The sequence below is a fragment of the Lynx rufus genome, unplaced genomic scaffold (assembly GCF_022079265.1).
Source record: "Lynx rufus isolate CCGP_SWC_20201006 ecotype Redwood Valley unplaced genomic scaffold, mLynRuf1.p SCAF_3, whole genome shotgun sequence".
NCBI classification, from domain to species: Eukaryota; Metazoa; Chordata; class Mammalia; order Carnivora; family Felidae; genus Lynx; species Lynx rufus.
This window is the reverse complement of record NW_025814845.1, coordinates 160770858-160796686: the sequence shown is the minus strand read 5'-3', so window position 1 is coordinate 160796686 and position 25829 is coordinate 160770858. Positions and strand designations below refer to the sequence as shown.

General features: G+C 37.4%; 1 protein-coding gene across 1 annotated transcript in view; it reads left to right on the top strand.

Annotated features, from left to right (window-relative positions):
* The window catches only part of ZMAT4 (zinc finger matrin-type 4), a 243187-nt gene that overhangs the window by 137752 nt on the left and 79606 nt on the right, over positions 1–25829 (top strand). The window contains exon 4 of the mRNA XM_047092314.1: positions 10482–10709. Coding sequence (XP_046948270.1) covers positions 10482–10709 — 228 coding nt within the window. The remainder of the gene's footprint in view (positions 1–10481; positions 10710–25829) is intronic.

Here is a 25829-nt window from a genome sequence, read left to right as displayed (position 1 = left end):
TCTGTATCTGCCTGGTAGAACTGATGTCAGTGTGGGACATGGGAAAACATGGAGTAGGAATTAGGAGATCTGGCTTACAGTCTTTGTTTTCTCTATGGCCAGGATGTCTAGGAACTAACTTTTATCAAGCAGGCACAACAAAGACATGAGTTTGAACCGTTACCCCATCTTATTTTAGGAAATATTCTCACTATAGTTAAAGTAACTCCATCCTGAGTTGCCATGTGAATCTAGTTTAATTTTATTTCAAAACTTTTATTCTCTTTATATCTGTTGCCCCTTATGATTTTTTTTGAATAAATAGGCTTCTGAATGAGTGCAACTTAATATACTTGTTCTGTGAGTTAATTAAAAGTATTTCTATTCCAGATTTCAAGTTGCATGAGGGCTGGGGTGGTGTTGTATATTAATGTGGAACCTGATGCCAATGCAGAGTAGGATGAATGAAACATGAAAATACAGATGCCTTGTAAGATTGAAGTGAAAGTGAGTCCCATGCCAGATGCTGTCCCTCCAGACTGATGCTTCCCAACCCTGTCTACACACTAGAAGCACCTGCAAAGCTTTAAAACCAGCTGTTGCCAGCCCCACCCTCAGGGATTCTAATATAATTGGACTGGGGTGGGGCCTAGAGTCCATAAGCGTTCAATGTCTTACAGGTGGTTCTAACCCTTACCAGACTGAGAAACACTGATCCTAACCCAGGGCTTTCCAAATTTAGTTTGCTAATCAGTCATCCTAAGCTCTCCTAAATGTGGATTCTCATCTAGTGGTCCAGGGTGGGACTTGAGATTTGCATCTCCAATAAGCTGCCAGGTGATGTTGATGATCTTGGTCTGTGGAGCACTCTTGGGGTTGCAAATTTTAAGCATCATCACCTTCATTAGCTGTTAATGCCACCCTTGTTCTAAAAGTTCTTCAATAGAAATCATTTACATTCTCTCTCATGCACTCCCTTTTAACTGTGTCTGCATGGCAACAATGAAGTATGCAATTTGTGGTCAAGCCATAGTTAAATGAATGATTATGGATGATACATCTAAATAATTCGGGCTCTAGCTTGGCCTCTATTCCCCCAGAGACTAAATTAAGCTAATGATTTTCTAACATTGATTTGCAAAGTCTTATCTAGCCTAAAACCTCTTCTTTATTTGCAATCATCCTCTGCCCACCAACTTCATTGCTCAATATCTGAAGCAGTGGTATAAGGCAATGGTCTTTAAACTTACAGGGATTGGAGGACCTTCTTGTTTTAGCATTTGATGCTCTGGATTCTCTTGATCCAAGTGTTGGGAATACCTAACATGAGAGAGGAGAGTGTCTCCATCTGTCTCAGAAGACCTCAAGAAGTTCTAGGGTTGCTTCAAAGTCTGATAGAGCTGACTTAGAATAGCATCAAACCTTCAGATGTAGCAGTTTCCAGTTTTCCAATAAAAGTACTTTATTTCTAGATTAAATCCAAAGAAATACATGCAAAATATATGCATAGCTAATATTCATATTCAGTTAGTTTTAAATATGAAGTAGAGGCAATTTTCTTAACTTGCAAACTGTGGATTTTTAAGGACAATTCGACTTTTAGGGATATATGCTTAAGGTCGCTCAGCACAGAGGTGAAGTGGAGAAACCTGATTGGGGGAAGCATGCTGGTTGGGGGTGAAAAATAGATACATGCATTCTCTTCAGGGAACAATATCAGTACTGACTTCTCTGAAATTATTCCTAAGGGTTCAGCTTCCTTCAGCCCACACCAAAGGCTATCCTCTCTCTGTGTCTACCTCTGAACTTAGCCTGTACTTTATCTGTGCTGTGCTTCTGGCACCAGTCGCTTTTCTCATCTTTGAATCCTCCATAAATATTCATAGGACATAAGAAATGATCCAGGAAGCTGGCTCTCTAGTTGCATAGCTGATGCTGGTGGATAAGTAAATCATTCCCATCCGTGAGCACAGGGTATGGATTAAGGGAAGCCGGGGATGGTGGCAGTGGAATGAAAGAATAGGAGCTAGGACCCGTCCTCAGGGTTCAGCTCACCAGTCTCCAGCCTCTGGCAACACTGCCTGGGATCTGGGTGATGCCCTCCAGCTCCCCACTCTAAGATGGCATCTGCTGGCACAAGCATAGGGGTGCCAGTGAGTCAATGAGTCCCCATCAAGGAAACCCACTCTGCCCTCTGGGACTCTGCTTCTTGTCTCAGGTTCATGAGGAAAGACATTTTCAGCAGTGCCCACTTAGCAGGTCATTGATTCTTGTAAGCAATAAGCAAAGTATGTAGTAGGGTGATGTCATAACTCCTAGTATCCAAACAATAAGTATTTGTGTCGTAATAACTCTGCCAGCATGTATTGAAGGAAAATTTAATATTTGCATTTCATCCTTAAATAATCACATTCAGTAATGGGTGCATTTGCCTGTTGGACACAGCATAGCTTCTCAAACCTTTAGATTAGATTGGACATTGTTAACCTTTGTTTTTTGCTCCTCACAGGTTGGCTAGATAGATTGGAGGTGGACAGCAGTCTCCAAAAATCCAGGTTCACAGGAATATGAACTCATTCAAAGGGTGGTAGCATCCAATGTTGAGACTGTGAACTTCCTCAGGAGAGTGGTTGCCATGGTGTCTAATGGATATCTCTATGCTTTTCTTAGAATTTTAAATAATCCTATGGTTTTCCTATATGTTGACTGTATCATCCAAGGGCACCTCTGCACAGATTTTGGGAACTGTGGCCATAACCAAAGATTTTGACACTGAACTCAGAAAAAGCAAAGCACATTTACTGAATGGTGTCTAAGTCTAAATGCTGTGAATGCATTATACCTACAATGCGACAGGTGTTTTTAAGATCAGTCTGGACTGGAAGGATGCCTTCCTACTAGCAGAATTTCCTAAAGTAAAATTCCTTTTCTCACACAGGTAGCTTTATGGGAATAAACTGCTGCCCTTATTCAACAAGGGTTTATTTAACACATACTATGTGCCCTACCTGTTTCTGGGTACCTGGGGTACAGTGGCAGACAAAACAGATAAAGATCCTGCCCTCATGGAGCCTACAGTCTATCCCCCTGTTTTCAACACACAGAAGAATGTGGTGTATCGCACACTTAGGATTCTTTTGTCAAACAACATGAGAAAATTATAAAAGGACTTTCATCTCCTCTAAAGTTCTGTTTAATGGCTTATTTTCAAAGATTAGGTTTCTGTAGGAAACAGGCATACTTAAGATATTTAGAACCCAATCAGTGACTGCAACTAGAGGGAATTATTCTATATTAATGAAAATCAATGATCTATGAATACTATAATAATGAAGACTCATGATATATGAATGTAGTGTGGATGAGGAAGCAGTTCCTGTTAATAGGCTGATTATAATTAGAGTTTTGATATAAAATTGAATTGGAATAATGGTTGTGATAAGCCATCCTCGCCTTTATTTCTTCTCAGGAAATGTTTATTGGCACATATTTTGGAACATGAAATGTTTTATAGTGTTCTTTAATTTCATTCATGGCATACAAGAAATGGCACATGGCTTTTCCTATCTTGCAGCCTTGGATAGAGGAGCTCACTTCCAAACATATATGAAAAGGAAGAGAGTTGCTTCATTTTATCTAAGTAATGAGAGTGATTTTGGGGATCTGCTATACAGTGGGAAAACGGCTTTTCCCTGTATCTTTTGGAGAAATACGAGAAGCTGGGGCCTTTACATCATATTCTGACTGAGCCAGCTTTCTCCCAACCTGTTTTCCTCCAAATCAACGATAAATTAATAAATAAATCACCACAAATAAAATCTTCTGCAATTTAAGACCTGGTTATGGTGCCACACGTCCCCTAAGCAGTGTTTTCTCCACTTTGCACTAAAACAAGTTAGCATGAAATGTGGCCTATATGTAAGTTGTAAAATAAAAATGTTTTCCCTCTGCATCAAGGAGTGTATATCCACTAGTATAAAACAAATCACCGTAATCTGCAACTGACAAATAACCATTCCTAAGATCTTGATTTATAGCCTTCTAGTCTTTATATAGTTTTAAATATGTGGGTGTGTATAATTTAATAAGTAATTTGGTTTACACCCTACATATAAACACATCTTTGATTTACATTATATCCTAAGCATTTCTCCAGGTCACTAAATATTAATTTTTTTCTAAAATGTGTTTTTGATTGCTGCATTGTATTTCAGAATGTAGATGCCCACAATTTATGTAATCTCTCCCCAAATACGAACATCTCACTTGTTTTTAACCCTGTAAAGTTTAACAAAATCATTCAATATTTAAAATTAGCTATCATGAGTCATCTAGGAAAAAGTGAAAATCTACCCAGGTGATTGTGCCTGAAATTAACTAGTCCTTTTCTTCTTTTATTGATCATGTTGGTTGAGCATGTACCATCTAGACAAGAGGCCCTGTCCTCTGGGAGAGATGCATAGAGAGACACGCTTTGAGCCTTGCCTTTGCCTGGTTTGCAGGAATTGAGGCATTTACCTGCAGAAGAGACTGGAAGACTGAGTTGTCCATCCACACTGACACCTGTCTCCTCAGCCAGGCTGCTGAAAGGCCTAGGCACATTTAACTGTCAATAGCATTTGCAAAAACAAAACACTCTCCCCTCCCCCACCCCCCGCCCTCAAACAGTGATACTTGCTGGAGGATTCCTACTGTTATTAATTTGATTTAGGGTGGGACAAAAAGAGAAAAAGGAAAGGCAGATGATCATAGGCACTGGGAATTGGAAAAAAATTGTTTTAGGGAAAATGCATATTTCCAAATAATCCCTTCTGAGAACAGATGTTGAAGCCCGGGAAAAGTGTTCTGACTGTTTATTTGGCCTGTTGCTCCCTCAGCATCATTGGAAACTAGTTGGCATTAAACTATGGTGCTGGTCTTTGACTCAAAAGATCTGGCCTTTGCCTTTGTCTTTGCCATTTATTAATTAGAGGACCCTGTGATAGCTGACTTATCTCCCTGAACTTAAAGCTACCTCATTGGTCAAACAGGATTTGGGGGCAGCTTAAAGAAGAAAATACATGGAACAGACAGAATGGAATAAACTGCATAATGTCAAACAAACCTCAAGAATTAGTATTATGGATAAGAACACCTTAGGTGAGAAAGCCACATACTTTGGAAGAAGTAAATTCCAGAAAATATTTCAATAGCCTCCAAGTCCTTTGTGAGGATGGACTAAGTTTTGTTAGTCCTAAAGCCTAGAAAGCATCAGGAATGAATGAAAGAGGTAGAAAGGAAACAACGGGGGAGGAAGGAAGAGGAGAGTAACGGAGGAGAGAGAGAAGGGGATGCCAATGAAAGCTTCACATTTGGGGGTTGAAGAGCACCCTGTGCCATGACCCAGAAGGCGGACAGGCAGGTAAGAATACCATTGCCTGCTGACTGTGTTATCCTCTTTTCTGGCTAAGGATACCCACGTGGTGATCTGACAAGTAAAGCTTTGAGATCTATTGATAAATTCTGTTTGGTTGGTTGAGAAAGCACCTGCTCTAATCTCCCAAGCAGTTATTTCCAAAATTTTTACTAATTGCTTTCTCCTGTATGATGTGAAATCAGGTGTGACCCCAGAAGCTAGAATGACGAACTCATTCCTGTTTGCCTGGAATCGTCCCTGTTTTAGCACTGGGAGTCCCACGTCCTGGGAACCTTCTCAGTTCCTGGCAAACTGGGATGGTTGGTACCATGCCAGAAACTTGGAGTGAGGGTTTAGATGCCATGTTAAATGAATCCAAGTAAATGGCTTCCTGTTTAAAAGTAAAATTTCCAGGATGTGCATAATTTGAACTCTCTAAAATGTACAGAAATAGGCCACCTTGGCAAACAGACAGAAGTTGGTTACAATACTAACTTGCGTTATATCCAATTGAAACCAAAAGACAGAGGAAGACTGGGCTGTGTGTCTCCACTTTGACAGGTTGCCTTTCTATAATTTAAGCTTCACCTCCCCACCCCCACTCAGAATCTTGCCAGTGATTCTCTAATACTTATATTTATATTGACTGGTACAGCACTCAAGCCCTAAATGATACAATTTAGAAGAGATAAGAAAACTCTTGGTCACCAGTACTTTATTCACTTCTAATACAAAGAGGATCCATCCATCCATTAATTTATTTAGCAAAAGGCATGGGATATACATTGCGCGAGTGCCACCAGGCAAGGTACCGACTTATGGAGAGTCTGGTCCTATACAATGTTACGTTACAGAGTGAGGAGGTGTGCTGAGAGAGGTGCACACAGGGTGCTTTGAAAATACTTTTGTCCTTAGATCAACTGTGGTTATTCTACCAGGATAAAAGCAAACATAGGAGAGAGACAGTATTCCAAACTATTACTCAGGACAACTTAGCCAACAGTCTGCAAATAGCTGCTGAGAACTTGCTCTTTGACAAACATTATGCAAGACATAAAGGGGGTATTGAAAATGGCTTTCATGTCTGGTGATTCTTAGAAATCAAGTTTTGGAGACTGAGTTGTTTCAATTGTCTCAAGCATTAGAACAAGTTGAGTTTATTTTAGTTACTCTGAACTGGCTACAGATCCTGATCTTCTGTTCAAAATACTGGGGGCTGAATGTGTTATGAGAGTAAGACTTTAACTATGTAATTAGGTCCATATACTATATATTATGTTTTAACAGATCTAAGCACTCTATACTTAGAGACATTAATCATTCTATTGCAACATGTATGTATGTTTATATAAGTGATTATATATATATCATATATCGTGTATATTTATTTTTAAATTTACATTTATATTATATATAAATATATAAATTTATATGAAAATATATATTTATATAAAGATGACAAATAACCCCTTCTGAATTCTTGTCATGTTTTAATAAAAAATGAATCGTGGAGAAAAATTTGAACTTTAGAGGTTTTTTATTTTTTCTGAGTAGAAACAAGGGACTACAGACCTGTATTGGAGAATACGGCACACACAAAGTGTCCATTATTTATGTCTAAGTGTTATGATCTAATTTCCCTTAGCCATGCACACACACGAACGTGAACGCACAACTAAGATTATAAGGCGCTGTTTAAGAAATGTCCAATAAATTGCGTGGTTAGTAAGTGCTTTGAGTTTAGAGAAGGGAGAGCCACTTACTTGGGTTTCCAAGGCCTCACAGAGCAGAGGGAACCGAACAGCACCCTGCAAGGCAGTGGTTAGCCAGGAGGAGAGGAATGGTGGCCCAGGCTGGGGGGACTGCCAAAGTTAGGCGGTGCTGTGTCTCAGCAGCTCAATGTATATATGAGTTTCTGCTTGGGACAAGGGATCGGAATTGTTATTTAATTTTTGTAATATAAATGTATAACATTAGCTGCTATTTTGGAGACACTTTTATATCTTGGCGAAATGGAGAAATTGATTAGGGGTTTAAAAAATGCCAAGTAATTATTATTTCCTTCTGCCTCATAGATAAAGATGTGGCATTTCAGTTACTGCCTACAAAATAATTGGCTTTATTGCTGTGGGATGTAGTATGTGACTTTCTTTTATGTGAAGATCTAGGAAGACTATTGTGTAGTCACTTTCAAACAAAATCTGGCAATATTTGTGTTAGTGATTCTCAACATTGGCTGTACTTTGGAAGCATGGATCAAGGTGGTGTGGGAAGGGGGCATTAAAGCCTCCTGCTTCCTGGCTCCTACCCAGAGATTCAGATATGATTGAACAGAATTGGTCTGGGGAACAGTCCGGACACAGAGATTTTTAAAGCTCCTGCTGAGTCTAATACTCGCCCAAGGTTGAAAACTACTGGTTTTGATGAATGAACTGTTGGTTTTAAGTTGTACATAGAGGAGGTGAAGTCAGTATTTAGCTACATATTTTTGCAATTAGAATAAAAACATAAAGCATGAAATTTAAATAAAAATGAACTATACATCAACTAAAGTGTTTTGTTATAAACACGTTTTCAAGCCAAACCATAATCTTTACCCTATTTTGTATTCATTTTATTAGAATAACATACTTTTGCCAAAGAACTATGGGTGTTATGGTCCATGCTCACACATAGATTTAGCATTATGATCTGGAAACTGCTCTCTTCCCATATAACCTCGCTATTTGGCATTCAGTCAAAGCCATAAAAGAGAAAGAGCAAGCTTGTACAATTTTGTTCCATCCCCACACTATGGGCTTTAAAGAGATGGTGACCCTGAATTTTAACCTTGTGGAAACCAGAGACATTAGAGATTTGCCAAAGGTGACACAGCTCAGGGGGTGATGGAATCCAATCCAACCTTGATTTCTGACTTTGATCCCACACGGTTTCCACTCTCTCACGCTGCTGCCTTTTCTTGCCTTTACAGGAAATATAAACTGGGTTGGGATTGGTGAGGACAGTTGGTAATAGGAGCATAAGAAAAATTAAACTTTGCAGCGGTACACCAGGTAGTGGAATTATTAAGGAGGAGAAGCTATAATACAGATGCAGCATTAACCTACTTTCTTGTGTGAGAGATAAGATTATCTTATTTGATGGATATTCTGTTGTGCATCACTCCTGCTGGAAAGAGGTATAAGAGGTATCAATAGATAAAATTGGCTCAGATGTTTTTTTAGGGCCCAGTTTAGAGAAAAGTGAGTTATGCTTCAAGAATCAATGTTCATTCTGATCGCAAGCATTTGATATGTTTTCCTTGCCATAAAAAAAAAAAAACAATAGATAGATATAAATGCTCAGAAATTGATAGGGTTTCAGGAAACTTTGGAAGCGGGATCCAATTTCCTTCTGAAAAGTGTGTAGAAGTCCTTTTACATACAGGTCAACTGAGTATTTGTAGCTTTTATTAGCATTTCTAAGTCACAACAGAATGATACTGGGTAACAGCTGGTGTGATATGGCCCACTTTTCAGCTTTATTTTCACATGGTGATTGATATATGACTGATCTGGTAATGAGGCCTTTAAGAGACATACTATTTCTCTAAGTCCCTATAGAAATAATACCATTAAGTTTCATCCAAGCTAGCTAAAACTTCCCCATCTGGTGAAATCTCTGGGTTGAGAAGAAAGGACTTTTTCAAGATATTGCCACAATACAGTCATTCCTTGAATCAAAATGTTATTTAGCAAGTATTTACTTGCATGTTTGTTATTTAATCTGAAAAAAAAAAAAGCCCACACGAAACTGATTTGAAAGGTTAGGGAGCTGATTAAGTATTACTTACTATTGAGGTTCCAGATTTTAGCTTTTCTTTGGAATGACCCTAATGTTCTTGTTTTTTCCAAGTCTACTCTACATTACAGGGGCAAAGAATGAACAGAAGGTACTGCTATATTGCGTTATGACTAATGGGGCATATGAGAATTTAAATTTCTTTTTCTTCGGTAAAATATTTGGATTAGAACCTTTTTCCAAATTTAAATTAAATCCTATGTAAAACAAAGATGACTGAGGTCTAGAAAGGTATCTAAATTTGCCTATTATAAAATTGCTTATTAAGAAGTATAAAAAGAGTCTTTAGAGGTATTGTGAGGAACATTGGCTTTGGAAATTAAGGATTTGATTTGGAGTCTTGCCTTCCCCATAACTAGAAATGTCACTGTCAGTAAATCATGTGGCTTGTGCGAGGTCCATCAGGTGAGAAATGGGATAGTAATTCAAGTCATAGCTATTGGGAGGATGAAAGCACATTGTATGTTGTAATACAGAAGAAAGTTATTTTTACTTTCTGTTGGTAAACTCCTTCAAGTTAGGTTTTTTTTTTTTTTTTATTTCTGGACCAAAAATAACTGAAGGCTCACAATGGAATGTGTTAAGTTAATAGCTAGGGCTGTGCAATCTCAAGTGATATTATGCCTTTTCAGTTTAGATAAAGCAACATCTGCTCTATAGTGTTTGTCTTTTGGTCTTTTAAAACAATATTATACTTTCAACATCAATTTTAGCAGGTATAGATTGAAAATAACCCATCACAGTAAACAGAAGAAACTGACAATAAAATGAGCACGATTTTGTCAATTGGTACAGTCCTTGTAACTGAAAAAGATCTACTTCTATCACTTGGGCAAGTCCTTTATGTATTGGTTATTTCTAGTTATAGCACACACATGTCGAATTCATTCATTCAAAATCTTTGAAGCCATAACTGTTCAACGTTTCCTCCAAGTTTTGGCTTCGATTTAATGGATCCCTCCCATACCTCCAAGAGTTTATTTTTGAACATCTTTCTTTCTTCATAAGGGATGGTCTTCTGAACGGTCAGATTTAAGCATAACAACATGAGAAATCTGATCTCAATAAATTAGGAATTTTCGGTTGTATCCCAGCTTCAAAAATGAAGGCTGGCAAAGATCATTTTCCTGCTTTCAGTAAACTCTGGATTTTGAGCTCTAGAATGAACATGAGACCCTTCCCCCTTCAGATATTGAAGACATGGGTACTCATACTCAGTAATGGACTAACCTGGCCTGTGTGTCCCTCTGGTTGTTTTCCTTCACAGCAACACCCCTGAACTCACTGAAGCCTCCGAGGGTGGACACTGCTCCAGTGGTCACATCTCCCTATCAAAGAAGAGATTCAGACAGATACTGTGGGCTCTGTGCAGCCTGGTTTAACAATCCTCTGATGGCCCAGCAACATTATGATGGCAAGAAACACAAAAAGAACGCAGCAAGAGTTGCTCTATTAGAACAGCTTGGGACAACTCTGGATATGGGGGAACTAAGAGGTAAGAGAAACTCCTTCAATTTCTGCCACAGAACTGGGCTTTCAGAGAAAGATTGTGTTTTCACAAATTGCATTGATTTCTAAGGAAAAATCTAGGCTCATCTAAAAGGAATAGAAGGCAAAGGAAAAGAGTAGAAAACTAGCTTAACTTTTATAATCTCTTTCATTTCAAAGTCTTTGTTATTTCCATATTTTTATTGACTGTTTTTCAGATTGAAGCCAACCATATATGAACCAGATTTTCTTCTTCTGCTTTATCTTTAACTCTCTTTGCTAATGACTGCTTTTGTAGATGAGCTGTGTGAGAGAAGATGCTAAAAAGACCAAATAACATTATCTTATTAACTATTGTGTTTTATGAATCCAACCCAAACAAAGCAACCTGTTGACTCTATTTCATAGCTTAAAATAAGCCCAAGTTCCTTTAATAGAAATATCTAGGAAGCTGAGGTAAGACAGTTCTACGTGCCACCATATGGCCAATACCCAGCTTCCCCACTGCACTTTGGCAGATGTTTTCTCAAGTGATGGAAAATATGCAACATTTGAAATTCACATAGGGTTTCACAGAAGCTGCTGAGTGGAGACTTGGGAACCACAGGATGAGGATCATTCCTGCGGGTTCTTTAGGAAGACAGTTACCAATTCATGGCACTTAATACATATCATCAACAACTATTTAAGCATTTTTGATCACCTAAACATTTTTGATCAATTGATGTTGGCAGTGTAGAGGTAGGACAGAATCACATACAATACTTTTTTCTGAGACAATACATTTTCTCAGAAAAATAATTTTGCAAAGGGTGCTATTAATACTGTACTCCAAGTGCTATATGGGTTAGGTGAACATTGATGGGCTGGCCAAGAATCATTGTTCCTAATAGCTCTAAAAACAAAATTTGCAGTTCAATTTTGAGAATTTTGAGAATGCAATCTGCGTTTAATCTGGGTTCTTTGTGTGGAGCCTACAGTTCTCTCCCTAACTGGGCTATGAGCCTCCAAGAGAGATCACTGTAGTCAGAAAATGCCCTGGTACAATTCCAGAGCAGATAAGTAGTGGGACTGAAGATCACGCTGTGTGAGCATAAAGAGGGCTGAGGGCGGGTCACTTCTGATTTTGTTGGTTGAGGAAGACTTCACCCAGGAAAGGGATTTGAGTGGGAAGTGGAAATGTGGGTAGAATTGCAGCAGGCTTTCCATGTGAGCAGATACCTATATGTATAGGCAAAGAGACAGGAAAAGGAAAACATAAGCTGTAGCTGGCAAATAAACACATCATCATGGAAGGATCCTCTAATGCTGTATAGATTTAGGATTGGAGGTCCATTAGTACATCTATAGAGCTTGATTAGAGATGGATTTTTCCAAGATATGTAATTAAGAATGACAAACAAGAGCAAACATGAAAAACACTTTATGTGGGGTGTGTTTTTAGCTATAGAAAAACAACATGGGGCTTCGTGTTTCAGAATGTTGGATAATTTCATCTCAGAGGCTTTTGAATTGTTGGTGTGCTGTTGCCTTTTTTGGGGGGATTTCTTGTATCCTCAGTCTATGTCTTGTTAAAAAAAATACAGAAAGAGTCTCTTCATAGCTGAAGGCCTTCCCGAAACTCGCTGTTACTGGCAGATAACAAGTTGGCTCAGTGACTCCTTCACAGCAGGGCACTGAAGGAGAAAAATAGGGCTTTATTTATGTTTTGTGCCAGATATTATGACTTGTAGAAGAATTATTTCTAGAGCACATTCTTCTTGTCTATTTTGAATTATCAGTGCTGCATCTTTTATGTACAACCACATCTTAATGACTTGGGTGTCTGAATTCTGTAACATTTGAGCAGCTTGTCTTTTATACAGAAGACAAAAAGGGCTGCTCTTTGACTTGATAACTCACTGTGACTATGACTCAGTAGCACATGAGAGGAGATTAGCTTTGAATACAGTGTCCTTGAAACGAACCTTTCCACCCACCCCAGGTGACATCTTGATATATGTTTATTCAGACGTTAAATATTGCAAAAGCTTGAAGAATAAAGCATTGATGATAAACCATCACTTTTAAACACATGCATGCACACATGCACACACTTCAAACCCCTATTTCTGGAATACTGCCAATGCACTATCAATCAATTACTAAGGACAAAGCTACTAATTAGTAAATATAGGTATACCCATAGCTTTTTTAAAAGTGGTGTGATACAGCTAGCGCACAATATGGCAGTGTTTCAAGCTTTCTCTCTTTCATAGAACTTCTCAGTTTTTAAAACACTACAACATTGACTTATTTATTAGGGTTTTCCTGATTTTCTGTCTTCCTCCCTACTCCTATAGATTATTAGCAACTTGAAAGCAGGCATTTATGTCTGTTTTGCTCAGTGATGTGTTCAAAATGCCTGGAATGATGACAGACAGTAGGTTCGCGATCATTGCTGAATAAATAGAGGTAGCAAAAACTTAAAAAATCACCTAAAAGCCTACATTCTTAATCATTTTTACTTCTTTTTTAAATGGGTTTTTAATTTATTTTGAGAAAGAGAATGCAAAAGAGCAGGGGAGGGGTGGAGAGAGAGAAAAAAAGAGATAGATAGATAGATAGATAGATAGATAGATAGAAAGAGTGAGAATCACAAGCAGTCTCCACACTGTCAGCACAGAGCCCAATGCGGGGCTTGAACTCAAGAACTGCAAGGTTGTGACCTGAACCTAAATCAAGAATCAGATCTTAACCAACTGAGCCACCCAGACACCCCAATAATCACTTTTACTTCTAAAAGGATCCTGACTGAATAAATTTTACAAGAAATTATTTATGATTTTTTTCTTCTAATTTTTAAAAATTTCACAGTATATTTTATATATACACAGTATTTATATAAAATATACTGTGAAATGCAGGTATCTACTATATCTTCTTTTCCTCACAAAATGATCTTGGCACCGTTATTGAAAATCTATTGATTGTGTGTGAGTCTCTTTGTATCTGAGCTATTGTGTTCCATTGATTTGTTTTTCTTTATGCCAGTATCGCATTGTATTGATTCTTTTAGCATTATGAAAGTCTTGAAATCAGGTAATTCAAGCTTTCCAACTTTGTTTGTCTTTCTCAATATTGCTTGGCTGTTCTAAATCATTTGCTTCACTACATAAATTTCAAAATCAGGTTTTCAATTTCTACACAGAAAGCTTATTGGAATATTGAATGGGACTGAATTTAATCTATAGATCAATTTGGGGATATTTGTTTAATTTCTTCACAATATTGAGTCTTCCAATCCATGAACATCTATACCTATTTATTTATGATTGTTTCAAGTTCTGTCAGCAACAGTCTATAGTTTTCAGTGTTAAAGGGTTATCACATTATTTTAAAATTTTTCCTCAAGTATTTTCTGTTAACACTTAATATAAATTATTTTTTGAAATTTTATTTTTATGTGTTGATTACTGATATAGAAAATGTAGTTGATTTTTCTACATTGATCTTGATTCCTGTAACCTATACGTAACTTTCCACCCATTATTTGTTATATAATTTAATAGCACAGAAAATTACACCTTTTGTAATTTTTGGTATTCACACTAGTTAGCCATTGAAAACTATAGAAGTGTGTTAGAATTCTTGCCTTCCTTTGCTTCAGGTAGGAAATCAAATTTTAAAAAAGAAAATTAATCTCATACATTAAGAAAGAATTTTAAACGGAATTGGCCTAAATGGTTATTAGTATGCATAACCTGGTTACTAACTCAACTTTAAAGTTATTTGTTTCAGAAAACAGATGTCTCTACTTCCGAGTTTTAACTTAAGAACAATAGTCATCTTTTTCTGAATATGGAGTCCAATGTAAAAAACAAAAGAAGTCACTGAATTATGAAATTATAAAATTCAAAGATCACAAAATACTTCAGAGGATTTTATAGTTTAAATTCTTCTTGCTAGCATAAAACACAGATATTAGGTAGTTTCTTATTTGGAAATAGTGGACAGTAAAAACTATGAAGTTATAGTTAGGTGGACATAGAATATACATTTTGCAGATCTCTATCATTTATTCTTTTAAAAGTTGTAGAATGGAAAAACGCAATTATTTCAGTGTCTCAGAGGAAACTAGAAATCTGGTGTGATTCTCCTCCAAAGACACAGAGCAAAGGGACTCATTTGAAAATTTAATAATGTTTCTGAGCATTATGAGCAGATAGTATTGGGAAGGACATCAAACATCATCAAATTATACTCTTTTGTGTGTGTATTGTTTTAATAGAGCAGCGTTCAGAGAAGTGACTTGACTGTTTCCCTTCTAAGTTATGGCTAGACCCACAACTCCTGATTCTGTGCACACCAATTTCTAGTGACTCATCATTGACTAACTAGAACTCTTAATAATTAACTTAAAAAAACAGTTGAGTTTGGGGGCTTATCTATTTTTAAATGCATAAAACTTGCTTAGAACTCAAGTACAGAATGGGCACTGTCAACTCTCAGTTTTCTGGGAATGAATCACTTACAAAATGCCTTATATAGCTTTAATAAAGGAGTTTTCCCCACATTCAGAACACTATCTCAGCTGGAGTGAATATAGAAAGGCAAAGAAATCATATTTACTATTCACAGGGGCCTGGTATTGGAAAGCAAAGTTCTGTGAAGAGAAAACATACTCCCAGAGAGGTCACTAGAATTTATTACTCTCTGTATAATGCAGCTTCTGCCTTTATTAGTGGGAATGGAGATTAATTTCCAAGGGATAAAAGAAGCTTATATATGACTTCAAAGCATTAAAGTACTATGTGAATCCGAAAGAGCAGACCTACCTCAAAATAAGCAGACCACTGGAGTGAGAGACTTTTACTCTTTGAGTTACTTCTGCTGTGGTCTTTTGGGTGATAATGGGTTGTCTGTCTCAGATTTTGTCCCACTTAATCTTCCTTTGGCTTTTGCTCATAGCTCAGATAATAGATAGCCTAGTCACCTCATTCAGTGGCACTCCTCTACCTTCAGTTACCTAAGATACCTGTGCAGGGGGACTTGGGTACTGGGTCTGCTCCAAAGTCTGTTCCAGTGGAAAGAAAGGCATGCTAGGTAAATAAATAAATAAATAAATAAATAAATAAATAAATAAATAGTTTTCAAAGGCAACCAGTACAACTATTGCCATTGTAAAAATTATCTCAAAGTATAAAGGCCTAAATCAGCAATAGATTTTTATTCTATCTCTCTGTTTCTGTGGGGGGACTTTAGGAGTGGCTTGGCTGGGTGATTCCAGAAAATGTAAAAAGTGGAATGAAAGAAGAAAGAAAAGGTGACTCACTCATATGTTTGCAGGAGGCCTCAGTTTTTCTCCTTGTGGTCCTTTCCCAGTGTTTAACATACTTCTGTTATGGTGGCTGGCTTCCCACAGAGTGAGCCCTTCCTGAAACAGATCAGGTGGAATGCTTGAGGGTCACATAGCATCACCTGCAACACATTCTGTTATGACATTCTGTCATTTTTTTAAAAAACTAAAATCTAACAGAGATTTCTGCCTATCCTCATGAGAACCAAACCAACAGCAAATAGTCTGCCTGTGATCCTCTGCCCAAGGTCTGGGTCTGGCCTGATGGGTGTCATGGCCAGATATCTGAGGTTTGCTGAGAATATCCGTATTAGTTTTAAACAATCCTTTTTTCATCCAACAACCATAATCCCTTTGTGCTTGGCCAATCCAATATGCCTAAGGGATTCCAAAGATTTGGGGACCAAATTAATTGGAGTTAACAACTTGATTGTAGGCTCCCAATCCCCACGTGAGTTCATAGAAACAGAAGTTCCAATCAGATGATGAGGTCAAGTTTTTAGGAACAAAAAGCTTGTTATATGTTATCGCTTGGTTTCCTCTCTGACTCATTCACTCATTTATTCATTCATTTTTCGATTTATCTACTAATATTGAACTCCTACCTAATACCAAGCACAGAGTGTTGGAGATACTACAGTGAATGAAAGAAAAAGGTCCTTTTCTTGGGAAGAAGACAGAAAGTAAAGAAGCAAAACATTTTTAGCCTATGGCAAATGCTAAAGGGAAAAAAAGTGGGGTGATATAATAAATAATGAAATAGGAGATAGGTTCTTTAATGGGATGGTTAGTGACAGCCTTTCAGAGAAGCTGACATATTGAACTGTGACCTGACTGAGGGGGAGGATCCAGACATGAAGCACCTGCTCATTCTTTGCAGAGGTACTAGCAAGTGCAAAGGGCCCTGTGTAGGGGGAAAGGGTGTGGCACATCTGAGGACTGCTGGCAGGCAGAGTGCCTGAAGCTACTAAGAAGGGTAAACAGTGAGATTGGATTTAGCTAGAGTCACACTGTGCAGATCTTAATAGGTCATTGAGAGGCTTTGATTTATTCTAAATGCACAGAGGGGTTTGCAGCTCCTCTTGTTTGTGAAGCCACATGCTCTACTTTTTCTCTCCTGAAGGGCTTGGTTCATTTCCACTCTAGGTCACCTCTCTCCCCTCTAAGACCTGCTGGTGTTGCTCCTGTCATTCCTGCAAATACACCCTTTACATATTTCCTTTGTTCAAGGAGGCATTTCTCATGCTACTAGCAGAGTTTTAGGGTGGCAAACTTTCTGGTAAGTGATGCATCGTTCATTCATGGTTTTCAGGGTTCAAAAACAAAACACAACCCTGGAGTCCCTTTAATGTTTATAGGTAAGAAGAACTGATGTGGGTTCCCTTCATGGTTTCTTTCATGGCTGTGGGTGAGTGAGTGCTTTGGAGAAGAGAAGTGTCTTAACGGTCATTGAGTTGAGGAGGAAACTAAGCTCAGGAGCAGCATTTTGGTCACTGCAGGGTAGCTGGGGTGTTAAATGGGAATGCGTTAGGTGCCTTTGACCATGTGAGGGGCAGTTTATTCATGAGAAAATGGACCTAACAAGTATCCACTGATGTCTTCATTTTAGAGCAGAGGACTCTGGTCACTGATTAAGCTTTGTCTAATTGGGCAAGTAGAAGAGCCAGACTGCTCAAGTAAGGAGAGGTGAAGGTGACAGTGGGAATGGAGCAGTGGAGCCACTAGAATTTGAGATCAGTAGAGTAAGGTGGGTCTTGAAAGACAACTAAAAGATATTCAGTTTGGGCGGCTGAAGGGGACGAAGTCACAGGCTGAGGACAGAGCCTATGAAAAAGCATGGCAGCAAAGGTTGCGGGGTCCCTTTGAGGAGAGGTATGGTGTGGCTGGAACTTCAGGCCAGGTTTGGGAATAATGAGACAAGTAGCTAGAGAAAGAGAGTCAGATCATGGTAGGAGTTGAATGCTTTCACCTAACCCTGAAGGCTGTGGGAGTGATTTCAAGATATTTGGCAGGACATTTGTATTTCTGAAAGGAATCTCTATAGACAGCAGTGTGGAGGGTGGAATAGAAGGGAACTAGACAGAAGACAGGGAGATATATTGGAAGGCTATTAATTACTCCTGTGAGAAATTATGCTAACTTGAATTAAAGAAAATACTAGCAGTGAGCATAACAGAACAAAATGAGAAAAAAAAAATGGATGTGAGTTCAGCGGAATTTGGTGGACAGTTGGTCCTTCACAGCCCCTGACAGCTGCCCCTTTGGCATAGACACAGGATCTGTCCATGATTTACTCTTAAACTTGCCATGCCACATGCTAGATACTGTGAGAGCCTTCTTCTGAAGTGTGAATCCAAGCACTGAGCACTGGGTGTTATCAGTCCTGATAATTTTAACCCAGTTTTTGTCTTGTCAAAATTTCTTGAGGGCAGGGAGGTCCATGTCTTATTCTTTGCCTCACTGACAGAATCTAAAACAATATATTGTTGATAGAGGGTCCTGCATGAATATCCAGGGATTTGAATGGTCTTACCTGGTTAACCAAGTTAAAGAATGCGTTCCATATTTTCCAATTTCTAAGTACAATGAGAATTATGGGTCTCAAATTGATGGTTGAACATTTCACAGTGCTGAGTATTTGATAAAAAAAAATTACCATGTTAAGTGAGGTGCATTTTTATTGCATTTAATAAGTTCAAACAAAAACATTAGTTCATTCCTTGTACTAATATTTTCAGTCTCTGAAAACTGTATGTATTTTAGCTAGTTAAGAATCAGCAGAAAATAGGACCTTTAAGCAGATATGATAATTATAGAACACAATTCTAAATTGAATGGTAGGGGAAGAGGTGCCAGAAGAAAATACTCAGCTTAGATTACACCTGGTTATTTTTGCATTATTATTTTTAATGTGTTTTGACACTTCAGCTGTTGCATATAGATTCATTTTGATCTTCAGAGCCCACATTTTGGGTTAGATAATTAAACTGCTTAAATGGCTCATGTTCCTGTCATGTTATTGAAGTGGGAAAATAGTGTGATATAGAAGAGATCATTTTCATTCATTCATTCATTCATTCATTCATTCACAGTTACTAAATGTCTATTATGTGCTGGCTTTGTGCCTGAAATTATCCAGAATATTGAAATGTCTGACTCATCTTCTAAATCTCAAGGGTTTAGAGTCTGAAGAAGGGGAGGAGAGCAAGCTAATACCTTTATGGAAGTAAATATAACACAAAATGTGAAAAAGAAATGAGAGCTTAGGAGTTACCTCATCCCAATGCTTAGGGATTTGAAAATCAAGCAGAAATGATTTCCAACTTGGAGTTAGCATCAGGCATGTGGAAATCGGTGACCAGATTCTTTATAGCCAAGAGATCAACATGACCAAAGGCACGGAGAGATGGGGAAAATGTGAGCAAAATTAGCAATCAAGTTCAGTGAGTATAAAGTGTAAGTGAGATAAAGCTGGGAAGACAGATCAAAACCAAATTATAAATAGCCTTGCCTTGCATGTCAGGCAAACCTGAACTTTTTTTGATAGCCACAAACTTCTTTTTTTTTAAGTAGGGAAATGGCTGGTTTCATGTGTGCTTTAGGGGGGTTACTGTGTGATGGACTGGAGTGGGGAGATTCAAGAGGCCAGGAAACCAGATGGACTAATGCAGAGGCCTGTGTGAAGGCCTGGAGAGGACTGGAGGGCGGGGGGGAAGGGGGGCAGTAAAAGATATATTTCTCTCTGTAGCAGTCAGCATGCTCTTCCCCTCAACAAAATTCAAGACAGCAGGAGCATTAGAATTCTGAAAGACACCTTGGCAAGGCCTTGGGAACACTAATAGGAAAAAATATAAATTTAATGAGTAATATGAGTAATAACTTAAATTTGTGCTCAATCTCAAATCCAACAAGGAATGTGGTCGAACATTCACAGTAGTCTATTTACATCCTGTAGGGCAATTCTTTCTTCAGCTGAGACAGACTCTTACCCATTACTGTTATTAATGAAACTAATAAATGGAACACTGTCTAAAGAAGCTTGGTTAACTCTTTATCATCACTGACTATCATCACAGGTTTCAAAAAAGATGAGCTTGGCTTTTAAAATGGAATCATTCTGCCTCCATTTATGCATTGTGGGCACACTCATTAAATAGAAAACTATGTACCAACTTGGATTTCTAATTTCAGAGTTGGCTAATACATTAGAAACAGCCTCAGATTTGATGCATGGAACCAGTGTCCTTGGCTGTGAGATGTTGAACGAGAAAAGGACAAAAGCAACATCAAAACACACCCACCAAAATCCAAGTCACTTAACTGATCCATAGGTGCCAATTTGGGCTACATTGAGGAAGCTGACAGTATTATGTGAAGTTATTTTTCTTTCTCAGTAACTTAAGGTCCTTTTTCAGTATTGATTGAAGGTCTCTACTATTTAGTTTAAGCTCAAAAACTAGGGTAGTATTTTGTGAGGGCTCAGCACAATGTTTTCCTAAGGTTCTAGGGAGTGTATCTGTTACCCTGGCTCTTAATAGCTGTGGGCTTTGTTAGTAGCATGCATTCATTTGACAAAAGGAGGGATGTTTGTGAAAAGATGCAAAATCGGGAGAAACCTGTCCTTCAACAAACAGGAAACTATTTTGTTTGTTTCTAAAATCATAGCTTTGACTCCATGCGAAAAAGTGGTCCTAAGTCTTTTATTTTAAAGGTACTACAGATAGACTGAATTTTTCTGCAGTAGATGGGATTCTATAAAGTTGGTTATAAGTTGATATTAAAACAAATGAAATAAATGTCAGGTTTACTCAAAGTAGAACCTACCTATTGGTGTTTTTGTTCACTATCTTATTTTGACTAATTTTTAAGGAGCACTTATCATGTGATAGACATTTTGATAAACACTGGAATATAAAGGTGACATTGTCCTGGAACGTGAAAGAAGACATTATTCTGTCTTCAAGAAGTCTACAACATGGCAAATGCTGTGGCCAGTGAAATATTGCAAAAAGCTTTCTATTTGAAGGGTTTTGGTGTACCTTCTGTATGTAAACTAATAGATACATGAAAAAGAAAGAAACAGATAAAAGTGTAGTCCATTCTATACTTTCAATCTATTTTTCAAAGAGATTCTGCTATTGACAATTATCATATCCTGTGACTATTTCCCCAAGAAAATGGAGATTTTATATTTGAGGTTGAAGTAAGGAAGGCATCAGCAGGCATCTTGATAAATTGTGTTTGGAACCTTTGTATGGCTGTATGCCCAGGACCAGAGCTGCTACATAAAATGGAGAAATTCAATCCTGTAGATGTTTTTTATAATGGAGTCACCTGTAAGAAAGATCTCTTTCTTTATTCACCCATTAGTCATTCAACAAATACTTACTAGGTGATTATTATGTTATAGACATCATGTTCAATGCTGCAGATGCAATATTGAAGAAAGCATAGTCCTTGCCTTCAGGAAACTTTTATGCTAGTAGGAAATGCAAGCATTTTAATATTACTTAAAGATTGTGTTTAAAATCCCCAAATTATTTACATGTCTTTACTGAAAGAAATGGAAAATTTTCCTCTAAAATCTTGGAAAAACGTCTTTAACTAAAAAATATACAGCAATAAAACTAAAGATTTCTTTGGAAATATAGAAGCTGGTGGTGTGCTGCCATAAAAACGTTATTTACCAAAACAGATCTTTTGTTTGGAAGGTGTGTATGATGCCTACATTAGTTAAGTGGGTTCTTAGACCTGAATAATGAACAAAAATATGCAATAATTTGAATTTGGAGTCTATTTTTATAAAGTATGACAAATAATGATACATTTACTGAAATAGCTAATGGACCAGTGAAGTGGTAGCATAGCTTTTCACAGATACCAGCTGGAAATCTGTTAAATGATTTGAAATGAGTTATCAAGCACTGCTGTTTTGTAAATAAGTCTTGATTTCCTTTGCCTTTACATGTGAAAGAGAGGCATCTATTGCTCAGTATGAACCCTTTTGGGGGTAGCCATGGTTTCACAAAATCCTGGTGAATCATTAAGGTTCAGTACAGTGGACTCAGAGTCAGACACCCTGGAGGTGAGTCCCAAGTCCTGTTACCAAGTAGCTGTGAGATAGATCTTGATGAGTCACTTTACCTCTCTGGCCCTCACATTCCTCTCTATAAAATGAAGATGTTGGGTTGGGTTATCCACAGTGTTTCTTCTCACATTGTCTCCTATTTAGTTTCCATCTGGGTCAGTGTGAACCACAGAGGAGCCCTTCCCTGTGAGTCTGCATACTAGGGGTATGGATAGTTTCACCTCCAGGATAGGATTTGCTATATCAGATGGCCCAAGCCCAGTTTTAATGATGAACTGATCCTACCTTGGGACCATAAGAAAGAGTTTTATTTTGTCCCCTTTCTATTCCTTTGACCACCTATGGATTTCCACAGTCCAGGGACAATATAAGAATTGATTCAGGTATGTGGTCATACCAAAAAGCTTTTGATTTCTGTTTAGCTTGAGTCTGAACAGACTGAATATTGACTTGTAGTCCTAAGCAAACAAACAGAGGAGACACTTCAAGTTATTCTCCTCATACCTGAGACTTACTGTTAATCCTCAAAGACAATGCCAACTTTATCTTTTTAGCCATCCCTTTATCTGGTCTCTCTTCTATAGCCGTCTCTTAATTTCAAGTGCAAATCTGTAAGTTCCCTATTTTAGTTCTCAGACATAAAAGTTCTTCAGTGGAATCAGTGGTCATTGACCTCTGCAACATACATGTACACATACACACATGTACCCACACATATAAACATGATTGCTAATCATATATATTGTTTATAATTGTCTCTCACTTTCACCAAGTGTGGTTGTCATGTGAATAGAATTCACCATTGTTGCTACCCAGTCATGGAATCCACTATGGTAATAATGGAGTAACTCTTATCAGATTAACCCCTACTGAACATTATAAACTCTGGTCAAAACATTAAAATTGTTTGCTTTAAGGCAATGAGTAATATTCAAAAACAAGCAGAAACTTGAGGAAAGTGAATACTTGGAAGAAGGAAACAACATTGAATGGTTTTCCCAATTTTTATAGCTTTTAAACTCAGGGCTGACCCATGACAGCACCAAGCTATTTAGCTAAAACTCAGATAAAAACCCATAGTCTTGCTGGCTTTAAGAACAGAGGAAAGAGTGCCAAGTGGCCATACAACTGGGAAGTTGAGGGAAAATTCAAGAAAAGAGGAAGCTACAGAGGGTATGGCTCAAAGTTAAGTATATATGCTTCCTAAACTTGTATCTGATACCTAAGCAACACATCCAGGATGCCGACTACAAACAGCCTAGCTAAGGCTAAAAGTACTGAGAAGAAAATTTAGCTGCTGTACCCTCCCAACACACACATTACTAAGGAGACAGAGTTAGGAGTATGATTCAGCTAAGTTCACTGCCTGCTTTAAAAATAAGACTCTTTGAAGAAATGTAACAAAATCTAGAGTTTACACAATGAATCATTTCATAATGTCCAGATATAGTATTAACATATATGCATATTAAAAAATAGGAAAATGTAAACCATACTCAAAAGAAAATGCAATCAATGGAGATAATACTGCGATGATATGGATATGCTTGAAGATATAAAATAAAATATACTCACAGTGAGTTAGGAAACAGAAAATCTAATCAGTAATAGAAACAAAAAGAACCAAGTGAAAATTTTAGATCTGAAAAATAAAATAGTCAAAATTAAAACAAATCACTGGATGTGTTTATAACTAATTGGATTAATGAGTCAATGAACTTAAAGTTAGATCAATAGAAATTACCTGATCTAAATAAATAAAAGAAAAAATATTTTGAAAACCATCATAACAGTGTGTGACAATGTCAAAAAGTAGAACATATGTGAAAGACAAAAACTTACATATTTAAGAAGCTCATGAACCCTAGGTGGGATAAATGTAAAGAAAACCACACTAGAATCATCATGCCATCATAGTCAAACTGCTGAAAACAAAATATAAGGAGAAAATCTTGAAAGCAGCCAGAGAAAAATTACACACTACAAAGAAAGCATCAACAATATGAATTACAGCTGATTTCTCATTCAAAAAAAAAATCAAATTCAGAAGTCAGTGAAACTCTTCAAAGTACTGAAACAAAAACAAACAAACCTGTAGACCGGTGAAAATATTCTCCAAGAATAAAGGTGTAATAAAGACATTTTCAAGTGAACAAAAACTGAAGAATTTTTGCCAGCAGATCTGCACAACAAGAAGTGCTAAAGAGTTCTTCAGGCTATCCAGAAATACCAGATGGAAAATCAGATCTTCACGAAGGAAGGAAAATCACCAGGCATGATAAATATGTAGATTAGCATAGCAGGCTTTCTTTTCTCTTAATTTCTTTGAAATACATATGATCCTTTCCTATGCCTCTTTTGTAAAAAAATGAGATGTAATTCAAAACAGACATAATTCACCATTTCAAAGTATACAGTTCAGTGGTTTTTAGTATATTCACAAACTTGTGCAACCATGAACACAATCAATTTTAGAATGTTTTATCACTCCCATAAGGCCCTGTACCATCAGTGGTTATTCCCCATTCTCTACTGCCACAGACCCTGACAACCATGAGTAGACAAGTCTCTAAACTTGTCTGTTCTCAACATCTCATGTAAATGGAATCCTCAATATGTGCCTTCTTATATCACTTAGCATATTGTTTTTAAGGTTAATTCATGTTGTAACATGTACTCTACCAGCGCATCACTCATTTTTATTGCTGAATTATATTCCATTCTATGGATCACCCTTTGTGTATCCATTCATCAATTAATGGGCATTTGGGTTGTTTCCACATTTTGACTATTATGAATAATACTACTTTGAACATTCATGTAAAAGATGATGTGTAGATGTGTTTTCAGTTCCCTTGGATTAGAATTGCTGGGGTATATGATGACTCTTATGTTTAACATTTTAAGAAACTATAAACCTGCTTTCAAATGTTGTACTATTTTATATTCCCATCAGCAATATACAGGTATTCCAATCTCTTTACATACTTGCCAACCCTAATCATTATCTGTCTTCTTAATTCCCAACTATCCTAGTGGCTAATGACATGAGTGTCTTATCGTGTGTTTATTGGACATTTGTGAATGTTCATACATGTTTGTGTATTTTCTATGCATATCCTTTGTCAAGTTTTTATTTTTTTTTAATTTTTTAACATTTATTTATTTTTGAGACAGAGAGAAACAGAGCATGAACGGGGGAGGGTCAGAGAGAGAGGGAGACACAGAATCCGAAACAGGCTCCAGGCTCTGAGCTGTCAGCACAGAGCCCAATGCGGGGCTTGAACTCACGGACCGCGAGATCATGACCTAAGCTGAAGTCGGACGCTTAACCGACTGAGCCACCCAGGCGCCCCCTTTGTCAAGTTTTTAATTCAGTTGTCTTTTTGTCTTCAGATTTTTATGGTTTGGATACTAGACTTTTAGCAGATATATGATATGCATTTTTTTCTTCCATTTTTGGATTATCTTTTCAGTTTCTTAGTAGTATCCTTTGAAGTACAAATATTTTTAATTTTGAATAAGTTTAATTTGTATGTATTTTTTGTTGTTGTTTATATTTTTGTTCCTTTCTAAAGGACTACTGTTTAATTGTCACAAAGATTTACACCAAATTTTCTTCTGTATTTTACATTCAGGACTTTGGTCCAGTTTGAGTTAATTTTTATATATGGTTTGAGGTAGGATTCCAACTTCATTCT